Here is a 24,655-nt window from a genome sequence, read left to right on the forward strand (position 1 = left end):
TATATATATATATATATATATATATATATATATAAAATTAAAAAAATTATTTATACATAAATAGGATAATCAAATGAATACTCTTGCCCTTACTAGCTCTGCCAATGCCAGTAAGTTATGTGTCATGTCTTGTCTAATAATTATCTCTCTTCAAATACTTTTTCATCGTATTTCTAACATCTCGAATTCACGATAGCCAACATTCCACGCTTCTTTACTAGTATACATACATCTTTTTTCACATGTCTGAATTATCTTAGTCTCACTTCCACCATCTTATTCACGGATATCACTCTCATCTTGTTCCAAATATATTTGTTCATGATATCTCATCTAGTATAATCAAGCAGACATCTCAACTAGGGGTGTTCACGGGTTGGTTTGGATCGGTTATTGGTCAAAATCAAAACCAAACCAACTTAATCGGTTTTAAAATTATCAAAACCAAACCAAACCAAATATAATATACATTTATCGGTTTGGTGATTATCGGTTTCGGTTTGGTTTGGTTCAGTTATTAACCATACACAAAAATAAAAGAAACAATTCATTTAAAATGTGATAAAAGTGACAACAATTCATTCAAAACTAAAGATAGTTAGAATGACTTAAATTACTGAACTTTCGATCACTAAACTTACTATCAATAAAGCTTTAAAATTCACTATATTGGTCTAGAAGGAAGAGAAAATAACATTTTCAGTCCCACAAAGAATTGTCACAGACACTCATATACATGAAATCAATAAGATAAATGTTTCATCTTGGGAATTTTTGCTTTCAATAAGTAAATTATAAAAGAATTTTTAATGAAAATATGTATAAGATCTTTAAAAATTGTTTATAAAAACAATATATTAAGTATGTATATTAATAAAATATATGTATATAATTCATCGGTTCGGTTCGGTTCGGTTATTTCTTCGATTTTTTTCAAATAAACCATAACCAAAACCAAATACTATCGGTTTTCAAAAACCTAAAACCAAACCCAAATAAAATCGGTTTTATTTTATCGGTTTGGTTTGATTTTTCGGTTTGGATGGGTTTTATCCAAACCGTGAACACCCCTAATCTCAACACTCTTATTTCTACTATTCTTATATTTTGAATATGTGCGAGTTCTTGATTTGGCCCATAATATATTTTAAATCATGTTTTGAGCTATCAAACAAGTATGTTCGGTTAATTATTTACTATTTTTTTCATAATTATAGAATAAAAAAAATAAAAAAAGAAGAAGAAGAAGAAAGAGTACCGGGTCGGACCACATCCATATCAAAAGAAGGCCACATTTCTGAAAGCCCAGGCCCATTTACTCCGTATATAAGGACTGAAATTCCCCTTATCAAGGGACATAGCTGCTGAAGCTTGAAAGTTGGAGACTTCAAACTAGGGTTTCAGCAAGATGATCATTCCAGTGCGCTGTTTCACCTGCGGGAAGGTAATTTCTGTTATTAAGCATTTCAATTCTCCATTATTTCAGAAGAAAACGAAATTAGCTGATTTTTACTTAATTGTTTCGAGTGATTAATTCTGTGGAACTGATTTTGTGCTTAAATTGATTTGTATATTTAGGTTATTGGCAACAAATGGGATGAATATCTTGATCTTCTTCAAGCTGATTATGCCGAAGGGTGAGAATCGTTATATGCCCTATACCCCTTAAACCCTAAAAAAAAATGCTACTTTTTTGTTGTGTCTGCCTTTAGTTGTGTCTGCCATTAGTGCCTTTTGAATTGAAATCCTATTATGGAACAATTAACTATGAAACATGAACACTTTTTGATAATCCAGCTGAAATTGGGTAGTGACTGCCTCTCATCCCTATTGAGTTGGTAATTTGACTATTTTTGACGTTGTTTGTGAAAATATTGAGGTCTGAAATGTAGAATGCGAACCTTAAGTAGGTGGAGTTAGATAAAACAATGCAGCAAGTGTTTGCTTCAGAAGTACCTGTGAAATTCTTTGACTCAAGTAATATTTGAATGGGTCTATTCATATGTATTATTTTATTGTGCAGGGATGCACTTGATGCACTGAATTTGGTTCGATACTGCTGTCGTAGAATGCTGATGACTCATGTTGACCTCATTGAGAAGCTTCTCAACTACAACAGTAACTTCCTCCTTTCTTCTTTGTCTAAATAAATCATGAATAAGTATTGTTCTTTTTTTTTTTGGATGAAATAGGTAAATGTTATGAATAATTATTATTAATGTAATATGCTTGAAAAACTTGTAGAAGCTTGCCAATAGAAGACTTGATCCACACCTAGACCGTGGCTTCACAAGTCTTTTTCGTTCAATAGTTGTGTATAATGTTTGTACCTAGCCTATTTTGCATTTTGACAGGGCGAGTTTATTCAATCAGGGGGTTGCAATTGAATACACTAGAATTGGTTAGGGATATCATACACTGTCATAGAGAAGGCCTTCAAATAATTAAGCAATTATCACCCTGCTCTGTCTTTTGCATCAAGGTGAAAGATATCACTGATGACATAAATCTTCATGTGAACTCGAAGAGTTCATTTCAGAAAAATTAGAATAAATCTTTTATGTGAACTCGAAGGGTTACACTCACATTCAGTTGCTGAATATTCTGATATCACCTATGGTGAATAAACTACTTGTTTGGGTTTTCTTCTCTTAATAATGTATTCAGCAGATAGAACCTCCTCTTAGAAAAACTAGTGGCCCTTTGATGGATTGCCAGAGAACCTGTATTATACTGCTTGAATGTCTATTTAGAGTTTGTGTACTAGTGTAGCTCCAGGGGAGGAAACACTGCCTCACCACCTCCCTTCATCTTATCATTGAAAGCACTAAGCTGATCACCATGACAGTGACCCTTGTGTTTCCACTAGATGTCAGTCAATCTATCTATAGCAACATTACTATATTAGCACATAGCGCTTCATATGAACATGTCCCCTTGACTGGACCTTTGGAAATTGTTCTACCCCTATTCTCTCAGTCAAGCAATCAATATCACCTCACTGATATAGGTGATTATGATGCCTACTTAATATCAAGCCATTATAGAAATAATAATCCACATGGTTTAGCTGCCGAACTCATCTAAAGAATAATTAGAGAAACTTTATTCAAGTCATTCCGTGTTGAGATTTGACTCTGGGAAACCAGATAAAATGACTAGTTACTAATATTTTTATCTTTGTTGTGTCCACTGTGATCTATGACGAACTTGATTTATGTTTTTATGTACACTAGGAAGATCCTTTCTTTTTTTTAGGAACTTTTGTTCATCTGAAACTAAATGTCACTGCTAAAATATATTATTTCCACCTTCCTTGATACTGTATTTGGTTATCGCTTCTCAATATATGCTGTTAAGAGAAGCTGGCTTTGATACTAACATGGTCATCGTTTCCCTGTTCTTTGGCAGCACTGGAGAAATCTGAGGGCAGTTGAAGCAATTTCCTGAACTAATGAGCTTACAATGTTTATATCTAGAACATTTACTTTTAGCTGTAATTCTCTTTCTAGTTGCAAGGAGGTGAAGTAAATTGTTCTCATATGAAGGGAGTCTCTTGAATCGTGTAACCAGTAAACAGTGTGATACTGCAAGCTACTCTTGATGTTTTGTTGGTTCTGAATCTCCTGGTTGCCTATTTAACAATATATTTGTTGGTGTAGTGGCGCTCGAAAGTTAAAAGTTGAACCTTCTACAAACTCTGTTTTTACATTTTAGTGCAGTACGTTCCATTTACAGTTTAGCATTTCACTCATAGTAATACTACATTAAAATAGCCAAGGAAGGTAAGGGTAAAGAACATGGGAGTTTTCATTGTTTCCGCCATTGTTGCCTTCTTCTATGAAGATGTAAGGTTGCTTTGTTGCAATCTTTTTCGTATTTATTCAAATATCATTTCAATGTGGAGTCAAATAGCTTATATGGTAAAGTACTCTTCTTCATCTCAATATTTACATGGCGATTGCATTCTTTCTGAATCAAATTGAGTGATTATAGTTGTGTTTGAAGTAACAAACGAAATAAAGAGTAACCAGATGTATAGGATTTTTTCTGTGTACGTTTTTTTCTTTAGAAATTTGTCTTAACGTTAAGTGAATTAGTTGAGATTTCAATTTTAAAAAATAATAATAAAGAGAAAGGAAAATGAAATTGCTTCAAGCCATGCATGTGAGAGAATGTGCTTTTAGGCAACCATCAGTGTGGGAATTGAGCTGTTGGAATCAATCAATTTAATGTATCATTGATAAATAGGTCTCGGACATGTGATTTATTAATGGTTAGTCATCATCACACACCGAAAAGTTTGGTCATTATATACCCAAAGGAAAAAAAATGTTGAAAGGGAATTATGGTTATTAATACAATTAAACGTAAAGTTAGTTTGGTAAAATATATCTTTAATTAAAATTCTCTTAAGGATTGTACTAGATCAGCAGAGATCAAGTAATATAAAGCGAAGAGAGTACACTCTTCATATTTTGTTCTTAATAATAAATGTTCTTGAAGTATTAAATATTGACTAATTAGCATAAATAAGGGTATAATAAAAAATGTGACAAAAAAGAGGAAGAAACAAACGTGAACAACGTTAATGCACCACCATTTTAATCTACAAAAAGGGGAGAAAAATAACATTGTTATGTTACCATTACTTATGTTTCTTAAACTAATTCAATCTTTTCTTATTTTTATTATAGTACTCCTAATAATGTTGAGCAAAAAATAATTAAAAAAATATAAATTACACTTACCATGTCTGCAGCCCTGCACTCTGCAGTTTCCTGTCTCCTGCCCATCCCTGTGTTTTCTTCTCTCTCTCTGACTCGAGATTTTATATTTTTACTATATTCCTGATTTGAAAAATCCCATTTTTTAAGCATATTTTGAGTTACTTGTCCCCCATTTCTCTGCAATACGTTATCATATTCAATGATAGTTACCACACCCGTTATAGACTGGTCTAAAGCTACCTGGCAGATGTAACAAATTGGCATTTTGAGCTAAAAATGCAATTCTGGATCTAAAGTTACAATCTTTCTTGATTTTAAAGACACCCCATTTGAATAAAAGCTATAACAATGGTGGGTTTGGTTGATTCTTGGTGTTTCTGTAATGGGGGTGGCAAGTCTGAAAAAATGAAAGCTACCATTTTTTCAGGCAAAGGTTCTGCTATGGCTTATATAGCTTCGAGTGGCACTGGTTTCTTGATCCACCGGAATTTGCTGCTTACTACCCATATAATACTTCCTTCTGTGGTTGCTGCTGAAGCTGCTGAGATCCGTCTTCAAAACGGAGTTGTTGCTTGCCTTTTTCCACACAGGTTAGTTTTTCTTCTTATTGACTTTTATCTTTGTAATGTATTCAGTTTTTGCTTTACAGAGTGGAAATTGATTCATATGGTTGACTACAACTAATTTGGGATTGGGTTGTATTTGTTGCTGCTGTTTTATTGTAGTGTCTCTTTGTTCAGATTCCAAAGGGTGAAGAAACTTTCCTTTATTATGCTAATTGATTTCTGTTACGGTCACTCGACTAATAGTTATTATATCAAAAAGTCTTTTTTTTTTGTTGATGAAAATTGGAATCAAGAAAAAAGTGAAGTGACTTTGTGAGATAATAACTACTATTAGTTGAGATGCTTGTCTTAGTCTATTGAACACCTGGCTGACTTAGGATTCCGTTAGTTTCTTGGACTATTTTTGGTGAAATGTTTGCTCTGTGTAAGTATTCATCAAAGCATTGGCCTTCCATCATCGACATTGTATAGGAATCTGTCAAAATCATATTCTCCGTCGAAAGACCTTTGCTTTATGAGCCATTGACACCATTTCAAGATCCAATATTTATAGTCTTTAGAAGCTATACATAATATTTATGTGGCTACAGGAAAGGGTAGTTAGTCAAAACAGTTCTTTCTCAAACTGTCATTTCCCGTGCACCTTCCTGCTCTACCAGACTACCACCATCACTGTGTGTTGTGACAATTATTGAATAGATTGGAGTAGTCCTGCCAAGAAGCTTGAAAGGTTTATGGCGGGCTTCATCTGGCGAATAATCTTGTTAATGCAATCGATAATGTCATTCCCAAGATTGATTTTAGTGAAGAGGATGGTGGTGTTGGGACAATCCTCAAACTAAACTTTCCACCAGGCACTCTGTTGTTCACCTCTTACATGGAAAATGATTGTTGATGGTACGAAGCTCATCAAACTAGGTGGGCTTGTTGATCTTGGATCACTCTGCATCAGATGCGGCTTGAAGTCATAGAAAAGGAGAGAGATGCATGCATCACTATATAGTCTGATTGCCTAGTCACGTGAGTACGAGTGCTTCTGAAAATTGTTTTGCTTGATCCTTTATTCCCAGTTCCCATTAGTCACAAATTTTGCAGTGAATGTATATGTTAGAAAGGTATTTAAGAATTCAATCATAAGACTAGGGCCAGAGCTGACGGAATGGCTCAAATAGGGGTGAATATAGAGGATTCAATTGTTGACCCTTAAGTAGTTTGAGTTGAGGTGTAGTTGATTGATAATCAATCACATAGCAATGGTTCAGATTGGTGTCATTAATAGTTTATCAAGTATTTAAAGCAACATGAGCAACATTAATGTGCATGGATTTCACACTTGACCTTCCGAAACATAAGTAGAGATATGTAGCACTAGTCTATCAATTTGCAACGAGGATAAGATTATCACATTTGCCTGATATGATGTATATAACAAGAGAGCAGGAGAACGTCAGATCAGATGCAATGAGGATTAGATCTTCTAAGCTCCCACTACCAGTTTGATGTTTTGCAGAAGATGAGTCGGGTCTTTGGGCATTCAATCTGTGTAAGAACTTGGATTTTGGGGCAATAAAAAAAGTCCATCTCTAGTTGCTGATGGCATTTGTGGCTTTAGATAGTGCATAATAAATTAAATCGCATGTATGCATGCATGTTGATGTATATACAAGTCATTTTCTTCTTGTGTTGGTTCTCCGCAGCTCAAGGTGAATTGACTTTAATTATAATCAGGTTTGAATTTCCTTGACAGTCTACATAAAGGTTGCCAATAAATACTTGTAGGTTATAAAAAATGCAACATTGATCCGTAAAATGTCATTTAGCTAACATCTTACTGATAATGAGGAACAAAAATAAAACTTCTCGTGTAGTCATGTTGGCATGCCAAGTATGAATGCTTTATCACTTACATCAGATAAACTTTTGGATTATGAAGCTGAAGGTTCGATGTTAGCTTGTGTTGATCAAATTACTTGTTTAGCATCTGAGTATTGTTATATGTTGTGCGCTTATGGAGGTTAACTGTACTTAGTACATTGCAATCGTGGCTAGAGAAATGGGAGTCTATATTAAAAGGGATGTAGGATGGATGCGGAGGAAAATTAGGAAGGAGAATAAGAATTATTGGTTAACTTACCCGATTCACCTCATTAAAGTACTGTCTCCACATTTGTAAGATTGATTGCTTAACTTTATTTTGCTTTCTGACTAGCGAATGCTTGTGAATGTTATGCACAATACTTGTGTATATTTGTCTACCTGGTCAAGCAAGTTTTTTTCCTTTTTCAGGCCATCTCATTTTTATGTTTATCACATGATCATTTACTTCTCATTACAGGTTTTTTATTACCAGCTCCGTACTAGATCTGACTATAGTGGGCCTTGACGTCATGGATGGAGACACAAATGCACATGTTCAGCAACCTCACTACCTGAAAACTTGCTCTAAACCTAATCTTGAGCTGGGTAATGCCGTCTACCTGTTAGGTTATAGCGAGAAAAAGGAGTTGACAGTTGGCGAAGGAAAAGTGGTAATAGCCACTGACAACCTTATAAAGCTGTCAACTGATGGAATAACTTGGAGGCCGGGTTCTGCTGGTTTTGATGTTCATGGCAATCTAGCCTTCATGGTGTGTGATCCAATGAAGCTAGCAACATCTCCTAACTCAAAATCCTCATCAACTTCGCCATCTCCATTATCATCATGGAAAGACTGTCCCATGCAATTTGGTATACCCATCCCTATCATATGCGACTGGTTGAACCAACACTGGGAAGGAAGCCTTGATGACCTCAATAAACCAAAGTTACCACTGATTCGGCTGATGTCTACTGGTCAAAGAAGTGATCATTCTTGTGCATCCTTCACAATGCGGTGTGTTTTTAAGTCAACTGAAGCTGAAAATGACTGCACACCATCATCTTCGAGCGGATTGCCCCGACCTAGAGAAGATCCTGGACCAAGCTGTTCTGCTGTTCCCACTAACTTGGAAGAGGAAACAGTAATTACTCATGTCCAGGGAATTCCAACTCCTGAAATTTTTGAGTCACGGAGATTAACTTCAACACCAGTTGGGAAGAGTGAGAGTACTCAAATCCAGCTTTTGGATATTAACTTTCCACCAAGGATTCTCATCAAAGCTGCTGGATCACCACAGCATGTCAGAAAGACCCTATCCAACTCTGATGATGATTGTATCGATAAAGCGAGAGAAGAAAATTCTAGTGACATTGGCCAGCCAAGCCCTGTGCCAGACGCTGAAGTTGCGTCTACCAGATCTGTTAATGGGGCCCAGAGTGAGGTTGAATCAAGTTGCTGTCTCATAGAGGTTTTGGAAGCTCAAAATGAATACAGCAGTGATGGAGAGACGACAATGTACTCCGCGGAAACTGCTGAAAGCAGAAACTATCCAAGTCCTAAAGGGGGAAGGTTTCATCAAGTAGGAAGAAGCCAAAGTTGTGTTAACTACAATAGATGGGGGCCGGTTTCAAAAAACTCAGCAGCTCGTAGGGCTAACCAAGAACAAAAGAGGAACATTATGCAAGGAAGAAAGGTCTACTCCCAAGGGACAACTTCACAAAGGAGTAATGACTATTACAGCCCGACAGTATCTTCAATCATGAAGAAACGGAACAACATGGAGCCACAAATCAGACCACCACGTCTAAGTGCAGGAAACTCATCACCAAGATGGATGTTTTGATTGATAAATTCTGAAAAAAACTCATTCTTTATACCACTCTCCTTTTTTGAGCTTATATGAGACTACATTGCAAAGAAATTAAGAAAGCTGGAGAAAACTCGAGCAAAGGCAGCTTACTGATTTTCGATAGCAGGTGCTACAGGTTATTGTTCTTCCACTGGAACTTCAATGACATTCTGTGGACTTTATGTTGGAGAAAAGATCTCAGAGGCATCTTCAACAGTCCCAACATTTTCACCAGTTAAGGATTGGCTAGTAACTGCTGCTTATCAGCAAAATAGATGAATGCAACATAGAATTCAAGTGTGACAGGAAGTGAAACCAAAGCAAATGTTCAATACTGTGTTCTCTGAGATAAATAATACTCTGGAAAAGTGACTTGCTTTTTCTGAAGGTTAAATTGACAATCTCATCTGATGCAATTCTTTATTATGTATATCTACATTTTACTCTATGCAAACCAATAAAATTGGCTTCACTTTCATTTTCATGTCTCAGTAAGCTTGATTAGTATGGAGTCTATCAGAAATAGTGTAATTTGTCCTCTTTGAAAGGTTAGTATGCAAGAAATACTTGACCAAATGTCATTAATACAAACTATACTGCGGGCCAATTCGAATCCCGGAAGATGGTGTTGTAGAAACTGACATCTAACATATCCCGTATAATTCCATAGGTGCTGTTTGAGGAGGGTAGAATGTGTATACCTTACTCCTACCTTGTGAGAGTAGTAAGACTATTTCCGATAGACTCTCGACTCAAGAGAATTAAAAAGGAAGCAGTAATAACAATACGATAATAAGATAAACAAAATGAAACAAACAAAAAAGTAGTCTTAGAAGTGATAATTTTAATAAATAAATAATAATAATAATAATTTAAAAAAAGGTTATATGAATAATCAAATTTCCTTGAACGATTTACCACATCTTGGCGAGAAATCTCATTTGCTCAATAAATTATCTCTTGATTGTTTAAACTGACAATTATTTTAGAACAAGTATTTTTAGTATATATGACAACTAAAAAAAACAGAGGAACTAGTAATGAACTTGTGTTTGCACACGGGCTATTATTTCCTTAGTACCTACCAGTCAGTACATGCACCATATAATTCTAGATCCCTACTATTTAGATCGATAAAAACAAATTATCAAATTACGATTTAGAAATCAAATAGCTCATGAAATTGTGGCAGAGAGTACTCCACATTATGACCAAAAGTTTATAATTACACAAGATTTGCTACTCCAATTGCCTTTAGGCCATACCATATTCTATGAACCTATGCCTAAAGTCAAAGTAAATTTGGAGAAGGACATTGAACACTTAAATGTGACAACCACGCAAAAAATGGTCTAAGTTAATAAAGTTGAGCTTCTTTGTTTTTACTATTCTTTATGAATAATTTCTTGTGCAATTTAAATTTAATAAACTTAACAAGTTATTAACTACACAAATAAAGTAACTCAAATAAATAAAAATTAGTTAATTAACTAATATAGCTATAGTTTGAATTATTTACGACTCGCAACTTAATTTTAGCTTTAATTACGTCACTGGTCCTCTTTTATACATATACAAATACAAATTATACACATATATACAATTATATTAACATATATACAAATACAATTAAGTCTCTCTCCACTCTCTGCCCTTTCTCACTCGCCTCTCTCCTCCCTCTCGCCAGATATACAAATACATATGTCTATCAGTTATATACATACAATTATCTGATAGATATACGTATACAGTTCACCTCTCTCCACTCACTGCCCTCTCTCGCATCTCTCCTCCCTCTCCCAATCTCGCTCGCCAGGTATACAAATATATATGTATATTAGTTACATATATACAATTATTTGACAGATATACATATATAATTCGATAAATATACATATACAATTCGCCTAGCTACGAATCGAAATTAGCAAATTGTAGCTATAGAGCGTATTAAGCTATTTTTGAGTGACTATATGCTAAAGTTCTCCTTTTAACTTTTAGTAACAATAAAATAACTGGAATAAATCCTTGACATCAAAAAAATAAAAATAAAAAGTTTATGTTTTGCAAAGTGTAATAGACATAAATTCGTCTAGTAGAGTCCTACAAAATTTAAAGTTGGAATCACCAAACTTATTTAAAAAAATTCAATAGTTTTGTAAGAATATCGGGCCGGGTAGGTAAAAATTGGCAGGAAACAAATGGCAACATTAATTTCTGTGTAAATGCGCTTATCTCTCTCGCCTCACTCTAAACTTCCTTGAGAGCCTCAAACCTTCACCTCGATCCCATCGACCAAAAAAGAAGCAAACTCTCTATACTCTAAGAAAAACCCAAAATCTCTCTGTTTAGGGAAGAAAAAGAGTTAATTAATTGATTTGGGATCAAACAATGTTGTGTAGAGGGACGTTTCAAGCTGGCAATGTCGCCATTGGAGATCATAATCAGTGTTCCAAGAGATTTTTCAATTCAGTTTCAATTGGGTGTAGAAAATCGCTTGTTTCATCTTGTTCGGTTGGGGCGAGGTCTGGTCTGGTGCTGGCGGTAGCTACTAATGAGACGACTAAGAGTAAGCAGATGGCGTATGAGCCGAGTCTTGCGGATCGATTGAGGTTGGGGACTGTGTCGGAGGATGGAATGTCGTATAAGGAGAAGTTTATTGTTAGGTGCTATGAGGTTGGGATTAACAAAACTGTAACTGTTGAAACTATCGCCAATCTCTTGCAGGTCTGGTTTATTTTTTTTCATCGATTGCTTTTGATTTGTCAATGCATGTCTATTTCTCGAAAGTATCGCCAATCTTTAGCTGGTTTACTGTTATGACAAGATCGATTTATTTTTGGGTTTTTTGTGTTAATCAACTCTTGATTTGTGAATGCATGTCTGTTTCTCGAAAGCATCGCCAATCTATTGCAGGTCCAGCTAGCTTTATGAAAGATTGATTCTTTTGTGTTAATCAACTCTTTCACTGAATATGAGCTCTTGATTTGTCAATGCATCTCTTCTTCTTTTTTGGTACTTTTCTTTGAGCTGGAATGGTGGGAGTATAGAGTTTTGGGGAATTATTTTTGTGTGCTGTACTCTTTTTTTTTTTGAAACTGGTAAATGTGTATTCCTCAGCATTAAGGACATGCTGGACACCATCAAAAAGTGTTAGATAAAAAAAAACAGCACCTAGAAAACAAGATACTTACAGAGATCTTAATAAATCTACAAACTGATCTATATCCTCTAAACCTACTTCTTTACACCCAAAGTAGAAAGATATTATACAATTCCATTTAACTTTCTGGATGGAATTGGATCTATCTTCATAACACCTCCCATTTCTCTCTCTCCAAACTGTCCACCAGATGCATTGTGGGATGATCCTCCACCACTTCTTTTGACTTTTGCTGCCTCCTCTTTTCATCCAGCAACTAAGCAAATCTGCAGTATGCTCCGGCATAGTCCAGCATGTCCTGTACTCTATAGTAGTACTTATTCCATTTCAATTTGTTTGTCTGGGTTTGACTTACATGGACTTCAAGAAAGTAAATACTAAAACTTTTGAATCTTGTGGTCTTAAACATACCATAAAACTGAAATTAAAGAATTGCCAAAAAAGGGAAGAGGCGTTCTTTTTGAAGTGGACTAAAAAGGAAAATAAGACAAACAAATTGAAACGGAGGGAGAATAGTTATATTTTGGTTATGTATGATTATATGGGCATAAATATATCTAAACTCTGTGATGTAGGAGGTTGGATGCAACCATGCTCAAAGTGTTGGATTTTCAACGGATGGATTTGCAACTACCCATAGCATGAGAAAATTACATCTTATATGGGTTACTGCTCGCATGTACATTGAGATCTATAAGTACCCTGCTTGGTAATCCTTTTATACCTTGCAAGTGTTCACTGTAGTGGTTTATTCTACAAGGCTGTTGTACCCATGGTTAATGTTGTCTGTGGTATGGAACAGGAGTGATGTTGTTGAAATAGAGACTTGGTGCCAAAGTGAAGGCAGGATTGGGACTAGACGTGATTGGATTCTCAAAGACTGCGCTACTGGTGAAGTCATTGGAAGAGCAACCAGGTGCAGAATTTATGTTTATACTCCATAATAAACCTAATAGAAAGAATATAGATAGCACTAAAAGTGATAATATTCCTGTTCAATGCACATCTCCAAGTGGACATGTATACTTCTAGGCATGCAGTATTCCAGGCTTAAGTATATTTGTTGCAAATACTTAACATAGTTGATACATATATTCTGTGAATTGCTTATCTTTTACATATACCCTTCCACACAAGTGTGGTGCAGTAGTTTCCATGCCCACTTGGTTATTAAATACATTTCCCGCAAAGGCAGCTTTTGGAACAAATGAATTCCTTTTGTAAGTTACTGCATAAAGCTTAAAGTACATCCATGGAGTGTTTTGCTTCTAAATCATCCGAGTCAATGTATTTACTTTGTGAAGAAGTCTGTAATTTGGCAGTGTTAATGATTTTCTCGAGTATCAAGGTCACAGATGCCACCTTCTAACAATCTGTAAATCCTTTCTTTTTCCTATATTGCTTGTCGAGTTATTCTACAAAAATTAAATTAGGATGTTATGATATCTGATTGCAGCAAGTGGCTCATGATGAACCAGGACACAAGACGGCTTCAAAAGGTCACTGATGAAGTTCGTGATGAGCTGGAGCTCTATTTTCCAAAAGAACTGAGGTAAACTTAGGTTCCTCTTTTTCATTTTTCTTCTTTCCCTTTCCTTTCCTGGAACTTATAATTTCCTAAGTGGGTAAAGCATTCTTGTAAAATATAACTGTAATGAGGAAACTGTTCATTGAACTTCTTGAAATTATTATACAACGGTTTTGAATGGTGTTAATGGGTACATGATTCTTGGTGCTGGTAGATGAAAATGTAGCTGTTAAATACTATCATAAGTTGCGCATATATCTAACACAAATGGTTTGAATCTCAAAGACATTACAGATTCTTAATTATTACATCTATTTCTTGGTATTTGATGAGTTTTTGTATCTTAGACTGATTGATGGGAATGGAAGGATTTAACACTTACATTGATGATGTAGAAAATGGAACGTCCCCCCCACCCCACCCCCCACCCCCCAAATAAAAGAAAGATGACTCCTCAGATCCATTTGACTCCCTTGAAAAATTATTGAGTAGATATATGAATTGCAGGGTTTTTTTGCATGTTGGGTCTTTGAAACAGTTCAGATTATTTTTAATAATAATAAACTTGATATGTTTTACCGAGGAGGTCTATGGTTCGAGGCCTATAGCCCTATAAAAATGAATCAGGTAATTGACCAAGTAATCCACATACATGATAAAAGAGCATTCCAGCTTTAGTGTACTTTGTTCCACTTAATCCCTCTTTCGTGGCCACATATCTTTCCGGTGAAGGAACGGGAAATATTTCTCATGTTACATACATTAATCCAATTTACATTTTATTTGGGAAAAACCATCTTTGTTTTTTGTTCAAAATATTCCTATACCATAATCAAAAGGATCATCAATGAAAACTTATCCTTCTAACTATCATAATTTACATTAGACCTTGAAACCATTTGTTCTGCTTTTCTGGAAAACAAAGGGTTGTTTCTAAAGAACAATTTTTCCAACATATGCATAACCAATTCTTCAGAACCAAATCCAAGGATGTGCCTGCGCGCACACATGGTTTTGCAAAACGAAAAAAGAAATAGAAAAGAACTAAACCAATCTGTCTCTTATCCACTTTGTTTCTACTCTGGTGCAAGCTTGTTTCCCAGACGTATATTCACTGTAGTTAGACTGTCAGACAATCATATGTGGTGTCTTCTCTATCAAGTCAACTCCAATCGTCAATTTTACATTTTTATATTTCATTGAAGTAATACACTTGAGTCATTCTGACTTCCTTTTCTATTTACTCACTATGTTTAAATCGAGTAGAGTGAGGGTGGCTAGTGAGAGAGAAATTAGACAAAGGGACGGAATTAGTCTTTAACTTCTACGTTTCCCAAATAACTTGGATTTCCTGAGAGATTTGCCACTATTCTGAAATTAGACTGAAAGGAGGAAATACGTATTGGTCTTTCACTCTCTTCCACTTTTACAAACTTAGGGATCTGAGAAGTACTTCACTTTGGAGAAGCAAAAAAAAAAAAACTACCCCTCCCCTTCTTCAATCAAACATATTTTTAATTTTATATACTTCATAACAGCACCAGCCACAATTGTGTTATGTGTAACGTGTTACCCTGTCTACTCTATTGCATATCATCTGCAATGTCACTGACCATGATTTCGTCACATGTAAGTTTGAGTGTTGTATTTTATTGGCAGCAATGTTATTGATAAGGGGCACTCTATTCTTGTTTGACTGTTCACAATTCCAGGTTAGCTTTTCCTGAGGAGAATAATGGCAGCCTAAAGAAAATAGCAAAACTTGAAGATCCCGCTGAGTATTCGAAGCTAGGAATGGTGGTAGGTGTCATTTTAAAATCCCGAGTTCAATGACATTCTTTTCAAGCACTCAGGATATTCATTGTTTTGTTGGCAGCCACGAAGAGCTGATCTGGACATGAATCAGCATGTAAACAATGTCACTTACATTGGATGGGTACTTGAGGTTTGTAGATGCTTCCTATCTGTAGTTGAATAAATGGACGTGGCCAACCATATATACGATGCAATAAAAAAAAAATTCTTCTTGCAACTAAAACTGTTCTCCCCACTGCAACTTCTTTTCTGCCATTACCGTGGTAAATTTAACAACTGTGCAGAGAACTCTTAGGGTCTTATGTTGTCTTGTTCATAGAACTTTTGTTACTCTTCATTGTTATAAATAGTTAGACTAGTCATGGGGGAGTCATTAGAAGTAAATTCTAAAACAAGGGAAGTCTTATGTTTTACATTTATGCACTACTTTCTCTATTTTGCTAACAAATTTTTTTTTCTGCTGGCAGAGTATTCCTCAAGAAATCATTGATACACATGAACTGGAAACAATTACAATAGATTATAGGCGTGAGTGTCAGCAGGATGACGTTGTTGATTCCCTTACAAGCGTTGAACCTATTGAGGATGCTGATGCTTTAGAGAGTCACGGAGCTAATGGATCTGCTACTGCTCCAAAGGATGTAAACAAGAGCTTCTTGCATTTGTTGAGATTATCAAGCGATGGACTTGAAATAAATAGGTGTCGAACTGAATGGAGAAAGAAGTCTGCTAGGATATAAGATTCCATGTGTTCTATTGTTCATTGTAGCACAAGTACTCGGTGGAGGAGCTCCCTTTTGTTTCTTCGTTTTCCTACTTTTCGTGTCTGTCTCTTTTCTTGTCTTTCTGTAGTTTTTATTGCTTCCCTTCTTTCTTTTTCTTTTTCCTAGAGCTCTGGATAGATGTTTGAGATGAGGCTTCATTGATTTGTACTAATGTTTTAGTTATGCAAATAAACAGGATGAGGAAATTAGTGTGCTAGTTTGGGAACAGATTATTTGTATCATATAATTTATGACATGTATCTCCTGCTTGTTTGCTGCTTATATAACCTTTTAAATCTCAAAGTTAGTTGTCAAAACAACTGTTTATTAAAGATATATCTTTATATATGCTCTAATAATGTCTTAAGGGATAAAGATGGAGATGAGAAAGAAACTGTACAGGCTCGCGAAGGCGAGAGAGTGAAAGACCTGAAGTATATCAAGGATGAGGAAAGTAAGGTGTTGGCAGAAGAGACTCTCATTAATCAAAGATGGCAAAAGCATATATCCATAGGTTTTTCAACTAAGAAGGGGACAGAACCATTGTGCTGGGCGATTTGGAGCACTTTGAGAGACATGGCGTGAAGGCTGCTGGTTCGAGGGTAGAGTACAGTACTAAAGGTCCTCGGACTTTTTGGATACTTCAGAAATCTTATCTTTTTGTTTCAAAAGAAACAGTAAGCAGTATCAAATTGAACCAACATCTAAATGTTTTAACTTGAACATTGACCAAATTTGAGAGAAAATTTCAAATGGTTATCATGGGAAAGAGATGAAAATGATATTTAAGAAAATAATTTCAGGGATTGAAAAACGCAAGACAGAAGGTGCTAAGAAATTAGAGAAAACCTTGTTCCAAATGGTAGAATTTATAGTAGTAGAAAACTAGGATTTTTTATTTTGAAATTCAAAAAGAAGAAAGTTGGAGGGGTCAGTCACGGAATCAGATTCTGCAGATGTAGCCACGTTGAAAAATATCCTGGACCAGTTATCTTGATTCTCTGAAAATGGCATGGCTTGACCTCAACTTTTCAGCTTACCGAACAGATGATCTTAGATAGAAGGGTGTGGAACATAATTATTATGATAGAAAGTTAGTAGGTAGTGGAGTGTTGTCGTGTTTTACGAGAGTTTAGGTTTGTTTGTGTTTGTCTTTGTACTAAAGTTTTTGCTTTTGATATTTATCATTGTTTGTTGTTTACTATATTTTGATTATCGTACTATATACTGTTCTTGTTCCTTTCTTGTAGGTTTTGCACTGCTTTTCTTGTAAGTTAGTATTATGTTTTCTACACTGTTTTTATTTTTTGTACTTGAATTTGCTGTACTTGAGCTAAAAGTCTTTCGAAAACAGTTTTTTTACCTTTACGAGATAGTGATAAGGTTTGCATACACTCTATTCTCCTCATTTCCCTAATCCCACTAGTGGGATTTTATGTTGTTGTTGTAATAACATGTTATCATTTTTACCAAGCTAACTTAATTTTTTATCATAGAGATTTAACCATTTTTCATCAAGTTTCATTACAAAACCAGTAATACATTCATCATTTTAGCTCCTTTTCTCTGTAGGGAACACAAAAGGGAAGGGATAATTAACGCAAATCAATTTGATTTAAGAACAAACAGTACATATTAATAAAACAATAAGTAGACAATACAATTGCAAATTTCAGCAGAAAGCATAACAAATACAAGAAATCACTAGCCCAAACATATTGCTACAAGAAGCCTCTTAACATAGAAACGATTGGCGTTGCGCCGTGGTTTGTTGATCTATTTACACATCCAATATAGCTTCAGATCACCAGAAAAACAAGGTCCTCATTTTCACCACAAAGGAAAGCAGCAGCTCTGCAGAATACAGAGAAATGGATAAGAAAAACGGTGAAATAAGAGTGTTTGGCTCATGAAAAAGAACAAGGCAAAAATGTGAGTACGCGTGTTGAGACATAATATAATTAAGAAACTAAATGTATGTTCTTTCAAACAGTTCAAACTTTTAGATGAGGAGGTCACACGATTTAATAATTACTATACCTTCTGCTTTTCATTTCGCTGTGGCCTTTGTGTGCTGTAAGATGTTCTACCACCTGCGGCTGGCATATTTCCAGTATCTACGTGCCTTTGCTCTCGCACCTTGTTAAAAACCTCAGTGTAATTTTCTGCATCCTGAGGATCATTGTCATCCCATCCGCCAAATTTTGGAACTACTGTTCCTCTATCAGGCTGTTAGAAGATGAAGAAGTCGCGTCAATTTCAATATCAACCTAGACTCAAACTCAATGATATGAAAAATGAACTGGACAAAAATCTATTACTCTATCTGTTTAAAAGCACAGAAGTTCAAAGTGATTTAACATTTTTCGTGCAAATTTAGCTGCAGCATGACATAATAATGTAAAACTTTTTACACAGTTAGTGTATACAAGTAAAACTCGAAATATAAAATGCAGTTCGAGGAATGACTAACATATCATTTCTTACTAATTAGCTTCTCTGTCAAATATAAGATAAATAAGGCATGCTATCACAAGTTGAATTTCTATATTATGCAACGCGAAATAGAATAGGAAGAAACATACACTTTCTTGCTTCATTTGGTGCCTTCCAGGAGTAGCATGAGAACTTTCGAATGATCTTCCAGGTGTACCATGACTACTGTCATTCGAATTCTTCCCTTCCCAAACAGGAGATGCAGCTACACGTCCAGATATCTTCACTTGGGAATTGGGGTGAAGTGGTGATTTTGCAATGCTGTGATCAGACCCTCCACTTGGTCTAGAAGGTCGACCAGAATTTGATCCACGACCTCCACCATGACGTTGATGAGTAGTTGGCTCATTGCGAGCTGGAGAACTAGCACGGAAATCACCATCTTCTCTACTCACCCGGTGCTTGTTTGTTTGCCTAACTGTTTCCATCCCCATTGGTTCCTCTGTCGGAGTTTTAGGCCTGGAGGGAGGAGCAACATTCGGAAACATGTCCGGATTCTCTTGAGGATCATTCGGATTTATCATCTTTCCGCCACGAGTTTTCCTTGCATTCTCAAAAACGACAGTATAGGGAGTGTTGTCTTCATTTCCCCAATTTCCAAACTTTGGCACATTTGCACGCTGCAGTAACAATTACAAGAAAATTCAACAAACCGTGAGTGTGTATGGTACGACGGAAGTCATTTTTCAAGAAAAAATACTCAGGAATCTATAATTGAATCTAAGCTAAATACTTGAAATAGATCCAGATATACAAAACAACAAAAACTACTAATCAATCCAAATATGTTAGGATTGGTTATAGGTTCACATAAACCTATTGCTTTTTTCATCACCCTATATATTTATTAACAAATCCACTAAATATCGTGAACTCAGATATTATAGTAATATTAACTTGAGATAAATATAGGAAACCCATAAACTTATAGTATCCATATCCATGTTGCCCCATTTAAGCTCGTTTCAATCTAGTAATAATTAGTTTCTTTTGACCTAATAATTCTCTACCATTTCATTTCTACTAGCATTTGAATTTCTAAGAAGACCAAATGACTCTTAACAGAGGCGAAGCTAGTATTTAAATTTTGTTTTTATAAAAAATGGGAAGATAGAACCTTCACCGACAAGGTGAGAGTTTAAATTATCAACCAACTAAGCTACTATGATTGCCAGATTTGAAGTTTACAGATCTAAATTTTCCACATAATTCATAGCTCGTATTAGTGACTGAATTTACCACTAACATATTTAATCAATTTACGAAAACAAATACATAGTCTAAGCAAAAGTTACTCGTTTTAATCTGTTCACAAACACAAACGTACTAAACTTCAAGTAATTAATTTTCAACCACATATTGCAGAGCAATTTTGGATAAAGCAACGGAAACGAAAAAGGGGAAAAAGTAATTATTGAAGAAAACTTACAGCCATTGATGTTCTCAGCAAGCAAAAATAGATAACAGTTCCTCGAGCAAAAAAGTCTTTTTTTTTTTTGCAAGAGAAGCCAAAAAGAGAGAAGAAGAAAGTGCAGAGGGAGAAGCGTTGAAGAGAGTATATATAAATGGTGAGAATTTTCAGAGGACTGACTGTGTCTCAGCACGTATTGGTTGACAATTCGCCTCTTACACCCTGTAATGTTTTCAAGTCGTCTCTCTCAAAGTCAATTTTACCCCATGCTTACCCACTCGACTTTACTTATAGTAAGTTTTTTCCGCCATTATTGCTCCACTTGCTTAGCTCCCTCTACAACAACACTGTTAACTATTCTCTATTATTTTTTGGTTTTCCATATGACGTTCGAACTCCACATTGAAATTCCGACAAAATTTAAATTGCATTTTACAAGGCTCATTCGGAAGTGGCGCTCCCAATAGAACTCGGAGCTCGAACCGAGACCTCTGATTAACTATTCTCTATTAGTTATGCTGAAATTCATTGTTTTTGTTGTTTTTTTTAATGTATTTAGTTTGTTGTATTAAAATTATTTTATTAGTGAATACTGAGTTTTCATTTTATAATCAACTTTCCTATTTTTCTTTCAAAAACAAAATAGATCTAATATTTTGAATACTCCTCTCAAGTCTCAACCTATTAATTTAACATAAAGAAATAGGTTGCTTTGTTGAATCATGAATGTCTCATTTGCATTTTTATATATAAAGAGAGAAAACCAAGATATTAAAAAAAAGAACTAGGAGTAATATATAATTCAACACATAATGCAAACATTTTTCAAATTATAGTATTCTCGTTATTGTACTTTTTGCCCACTAAAAAGTCAATTGTGAATAGTCAAATTAAAAGAAAAATTACAAATAATATTACTATATAATTTAAACTTGTAATATTGTAATTCGAACTGTGACAATTTTAATTATTTTTGTTCAGATAAAATTGGATTATCTTGCTCGTTTTTTTTTGGATTACTCGTTATAAATTTGAAAAAGAGAATTGAAAGTGAAAGCACAGGTTCATAGCACACCAAGTTGGACCATTCAAAATTAGAATAATAAATCTTTCAATAACTAGGAAACTTATAATCCAAAAAAAAAAAAGGAAATTTGGAAAAAGTACAAAAATATCACATTCAATATTTTAATTTTATCTCTTTTATATTAAAGTGTGTTGAAATTTATATGTATGTAAAAATATTATTATATCAAATTTATATAGTAACACGTTCCAACAATTGTAGTTGGCTTCTACCGATAGTGGAATAATTTAACTCGAATTCGAATTAATCAAATCCTAGATTTTCAATATATTAAATTGGAATATTCTAAAGATAGAGAAAAATATCAATCTGGTAAGGCTGAGTCATGACCATCTCTGTTTGACTTTTTTGTTCAACCATTAATATTCCAAAAGAAAAAAATATATTTATGTTTGTGTGAGCCACCATCTAACCCAAGTTGACTAATAATCTAACATTTCTACTAATTATTACCCATTAAATATTTGCAAATTTCCATTTGGTGAATTTGGTGCCTTTTCTTCTCATAATAAATTAAAATTACAATTTTTTTTTATTTTTTCATGTTTAATTAATTAATCTATTTATAAAAAATTTAAATCATATATTGGAAGAGTAAATATTTTTAAAAAATATAATCAAGTACAATTTAATTTGCTATAGAGATTTAAAGTTATAGGATTTGAATTCATCATCGAACCCATTGGTCATTTAAATTACTAAATTACAATTAAGCATATAAATATATTTAACAAATTTTCTAATAAAAACACAAAATCTAATCAAAAGCGGCAAGTTTCGTTTAAATTTGTATCTAATGTTATTGTTCTACCCCAGTTAATTACCCTATGAATCATAATTACTTATAAAAGCAACTTTCACATATAGCAAACATAAAAATCATATTTGTTAAATATGAAGCTGTAATCATAGTGAATAATAAACTAGTAATGCTTGCCAACTCACGTAATTTTCCCATAAATTAACTAAGCAAACTAATTAAGCACATTCTGGGTACCTAAGTTTATTTCCCTTAGACCTACAATAATCAAAAGTCATCTGTTTTTTTCTGAAATTCCTCATAAGCTTCAACTGTTTTGGGCCTAATTTGGGCCTAGTCCATGGGCTAAAATCTGGGGATGGCAAGCAATTACTACCAGCAGGGCAGCCAGAAATGTTGAAGTCTTGAAAACTAACTATAAATGGTGCATAGCCCCAATCAACAGCTCCAGCCCAAATCACACTATCTGAAATCCATAGGCTTGCTTCTGCCCATAGTGATTTTGTTGGAAAGTTGATACCTCTCTTTGTGTTGTTCTTGAATGACCTTATAGGTATGTTATCCACAAAAAACCTACAAAAAAAAAACATAGAGAAACAAGTACATGTATGTGTTATAATGAGGTTTTAAAGAAGTCGATGAATGATGTTATCAGCAGTGGTGGAGTCAGAAATTTTAATAAGAGGATTAAAAAACATTAGAATGTGATACTCCCTCCTACTTTATTGAAATAAGACTTGCATGAATCCATCAAAAGAATTAGCCACACTCACCAAAAAAAATGAACAAAAAGAAGATACTCCCTATTAATAAAGGTAATTAACATACTAAAATATGTCAAACATAAGAAGTTAATTATAATTACTTACACTATTCTTTGTGGAGTATAAAGAATTTGATAAGTATGAAAATCCTCAGAAGGATCAAAAGAAAGTTGAAAAACTTGTTCTCTACCACCCCTATCATTAGCAAATATATTTGTCTGTAATCTTCCTTCAGTCCCTATAAATTCAAAGTCTATTTCATCATGATTAACCCCTGCATCTTGATCATCTGAAATTAACTATCATAAAAAAAAAAAAAATCAAAAAAAAAAAATTTCAAAATTATATATGTACTCGTTTATACATAGCAAGAAAAAATAATTAATAACGTACGTAGAAAGCTGTGATGACTCCATTGGTCTTCTTAGCTGGCATCTTTATCCTTAGTGTAAATAATCCAGATTCATATTGTATTTTGGATTTGAATCCAGCTCCTCCTGCATCATTAACCATTTGATAAAAGTCGTCCTTTATTAATTGATTATCTTTCTAAAAATAGTTATTACATATTAGTTGCCCACCTTATTTATAATTTCTTAATATGCATTTAAAAAGGAAAAATGACCAACTAATATGGGGCGGAGAGAATATCAACAATCGCAACAAAAAAAGGACATTGAAATTACTATATTTAATTCTAGTGTAAAATAAATGAGTTTTTTCATATTTATGTGACTTACTAGAATATTTAAAAATGTCATTGAAATGGCATAATTTCTTGTAAAGTAAAGAAAAGAAAAACATGAGTTTTCAATTTTTATGATGGAGAAGTAATATAATTAAATATATGGCAAATCTAAAGCGATTTATAGATTAATTTATATCTAACTCATTGAATCTAAATTTTGAATTAAGCGAATGCAAAAACTTGTTGACTTTAAATTATGAATTAAACGTATATAATAACTGAAGGACTCTAAATTCTGAATTAAACCAAGGCAAGAAATAAAAGGATAGATATACCTGAGGATTTATCCAAAAGTAGCTGCACTTCATTACTTTGATTAATATAAGTTATATGATTTTGACCCCACAAAGGATAATAAGATTGATTAAAATCAACCATAGCATCAATTGGTGACAGAGCAAAAAACATCAAAATACAAATAATTATACTCATAAACTCAAAAGAAGCCATTGAGAGAGAAATACAACTTGTCATTAAACTAATGACAATTTTACTGACTGTTAATTAAGTTTTCATCAAACTCATGATATTTATAATGCCAAATAATTTTATGGTAAGTTTTTTTTTATGGTATGTTAATCTATGCAAATGTTAATTCAGATATTGGTGTTAATCACCATTAATTATAATATCTACCTACCATATATAGTTGATTACATAATAATTGAATATATAAAATGAAAGTTTAATTAATATTCCTAACTTACTTGCTTAATTGAATGTATGGTTAAAGATTATAATTAAGTTCTTTGAATTGTATTCGTCATCATGAGTACTAGCTTGTTTATGTAAATGTATTTTTTGATTACTTAATTATGAATTATTAACAACATACCATTATTTTAAAAATATTTTGGATACATACTATTAATTACTGTTTCCCATTCTCTTAATTAAGAAAAATAATTAATAGATCACTCTATATATAAATTTATTGAGAATCTAATTACATCTATTTTCTGTGAAATCAATAATCTGCTCCATCAATGGTCAAAGAAGTGTATAAGATTTTATTTTTTTACCGAATTCAAATATTGGATAAATACAATTATTTTATATAACCTGAATTTTAATTTTTAAAAAAATCTACTAATTTACATATGATGTGAAATTTCT

The 24,655-nt window shown here is 33.8% G+C and overlaps 5 protein-coding genes across 5 annotated transcripts; 3 read left to right on the forward strand and 2 right to left on the reverse strand.

Moving 5' to 3' along the window:
- The first annotated feature begins 1,337 nt into the window (after positions 1 to 1,337).
- Positions 1,338 to 3,709, forward strand: LOC102596451 (DNA-directed RNA polymerases I, II, and III subunit RPABC5). Its single transcript, XM_006352624.2, has 4 exons — positions 1,338 to 1,444; positions 1,579 to 1,637; positions 2,024 to 2,118; positions 3,412 to 3,709. Exons 1-4 carry the CDS (start codon positions 1,409 to 1,411, stop codon positions 3,435 to 3,437), a joined length of 216 nt encoding a protein of 71 aa, XP_006352686.1. The 5' UTR covers positions 1,338 to 1,408; the 3' UTR covers positions 3,438 to 3,709.
- Positions 3,710 to 4,711: 1,002 nt separating this feature from the next.
- On the forward strand, positions 4,712 to 9,404 carry LOC102596785 (uncharacterized). Its single transcript, XM_006352625.2, has 2 exons — positions 4,712 to 5,320; positions 7,632 to 9,404. The coding sequence occupies exons 1-2, from the start codon at positions 5,079 to 5,081 to the stop codon at positions 8,995 to 8,997; spliced, it is 1,608 nt and encodes a 535-aa protein (XP_006352687.1). The 5' UTR covers positions 4,712 to 5,078; the 3' UTR covers positions 8,998 to 9,404.
- Positions 9,405 to 11,181: 1,777 nt separating this feature from the next.
- LOC102597107 (oleoyl-acyl carrier protein thioesterase 1, chloroplastic) lies at positions 11,182 to 16,555 on the forward strand. The gene is made up of 7 exons (XM_006352626.2): positions 11,182 to 11,730; positions 12,742 to 12,875; positions 12,969 to 13,082; positions 13,623 to 13,718; positions 15,407 to 15,494; positions 15,571 to 15,639; positions 15,977 to 16,555. The coding sequence occupies exons 1-7, from the start codon at positions 11,395 to 11,397 to the stop codon at positions 16,247 to 16,249; spliced, it is 1,110 nt and encodes a 369-aa protein (XP_006352688.1). The 5' UTR covers positions 11,182 to 11,394; the 3' UTR covers positions 16,250 to 16,555.
- A 1,310-nt stretch (positions 16,556 to 17,865) lies between these two features.
- Positions 17,866 to 20,528, reverse strand: LOC102597433 (RPM1-interacting protein 4-like). The gene is made up of 4 exons (XM_006352627.1): positions 20,199 to 20,528; positions 18,859 to 19,389; positions 18,314 to 18,502; positions 17,866 to 18,127 (listed from the first exon to the last, which is right to left on the reverse strand). The coding sequence occupies exons 1-4, from the start codon at positions 20,202 to 20,204 to the stop codon at positions 18,104 to 18,106; spliced, it is 750 nt and encodes a 249-aa protein (XP_006352689.1). The 5' UTR covers positions 20,205 to 20,528; the 3' UTR covers positions 17,866 to 18,103.
- Positions 20,529 to 22,245: 1,717 nt separating this feature from the next.
- On the reverse strand, positions 22,246 to 23,917 carry LOC107061564 (putative xyloglucan endotransglucosylase/hydrolase protein 1). The gene is made up of 4 exons (XM_015311003.1): positions 23,815 to 23,917; positions 23,185 to 23,285; positions 22,897 to 23,090; positions 22,246 to 22,600 (listed from the first exon to the last, which is right to left on the reverse strand). Exons 1-4 carry the CDS (start codon positions 23,915 to 23,917, stop codon positions 22,246 to 22,248), a joined length of 753 nt encoding a protein of 250 aa, XP_015166489.1.
- Between the last annotated feature and the right edge of the window lie 738 nt (positions 23,918 to 24,655).

The sequence above is a fragment of the Solanum tuberosum genome, unplaced genomic scaffold, assembly GCF_000226075.1.
Source record: "Solanum tuberosum cultivar DM 1-3 516 R44 unplaced genomic scaffold, SolTub_3.0 scf00150, whole genome shotgun sequence".
Taxonomy (NCBI): domain Eukaryota; kingdom Viridiplantae; phylum Streptophyta; class Magnoliopsida; order Solanales; family Solanaceae; genus Solanum; species Solanum tuberosum.

Bases quoted from the DNA above. Each gene is read 5' to 3' on its own strand.
- LOC102596785 (XM_006352625.2), top strand. From the start codon at position 5,079: ATGGTGGGTTTGGTTGATTCTTGGTGTTTCTGTAATGGGGGTGGCAAG. The intron at 5,321-7,631 runs GTTAGTTTTTCT...TTCTCATTACAG, and splicing joins GCTTGCCTTTTTCCACACAG to GTTTTTTATTACCAGCTCCG.
- LOC102597107 (XM_006352626.2), top strand. From the start codon at position 11,395: ATGTTGTGTAGAGGGACGTTTCAAGCTGGCAATGTCGCCATTGGAGAT. The intron at 11,731-12,741 runs GTCTGGTTTATT...TCTGTGATGTAG, and splicing joins CTATCGCCAATCTCTTGCAG to GAGGTTGGATGCAACCATGC. The intron at 13,083-13,622 runs GTGCAGAATTTA...ATCTGATTGCAG, and splicing joins GTCATTGGAAGAGCAACCAG to CAAGTGGCTCATGATGAACC.
- LOC107061564 (XM_015311003.1), bottom strand. From the start codon at position 23,917: ATGGTTGATTTTAATCAATCTTATTATCCTTTGTGGGGTCAAAATCAT. The intron at 23,286-23,814 runs GTATATCTATCC...ATGATGCAGGAG, and splicing joins ACTTTTGGATAAATCCTCAG to GAGCTGGATTCAAATCCAAA. The intron at 22,601-22,896 runs GTAAGTAATTAT...TTTTTTTTGTAG, and splicing joins TATACTCCACAAAGAATAGT to GTTTTTTGTGGATAACATAC.
- LOC102597433 (XM_006352627.1), bottom strand. The intron at 18,503-18,858 runs GTATGTTTCTTC...ATCTTCTAACAG, and splicing joins ACCAAATGAAGCAAGAAAGT to CCTGATAGAGGAACAGTAGT. The intron at 18,128-18,313 runs GTATAGTAATTA...TGTATTCTGCAG, and splicing joins AGCGAAATGAAAAGCAGAAG to AGCTGCTGCTTTCCTTTGTG.
- LOC102596451 (XM_006352624.2), top strand. From the start codon at position 1,409: ATGATCATTCCAGTGCGCTGTTTCACCTGCGGGAAG. The intron at 1,445-1,578 runs GTAATTTCTGTT...TTGTATATTTAG, and splicing joins GCTGTTTCACCTGCGGGAAG to GTTATTGGCAACAAATGGGA. The intron at 2,119-3,411 runs GTAACTTCCTCC...GTTCTTTGGCAG, and splicing joins GAAGCTTCTCAACTACAACA to CACTGGAGAAATCTGAGGGC.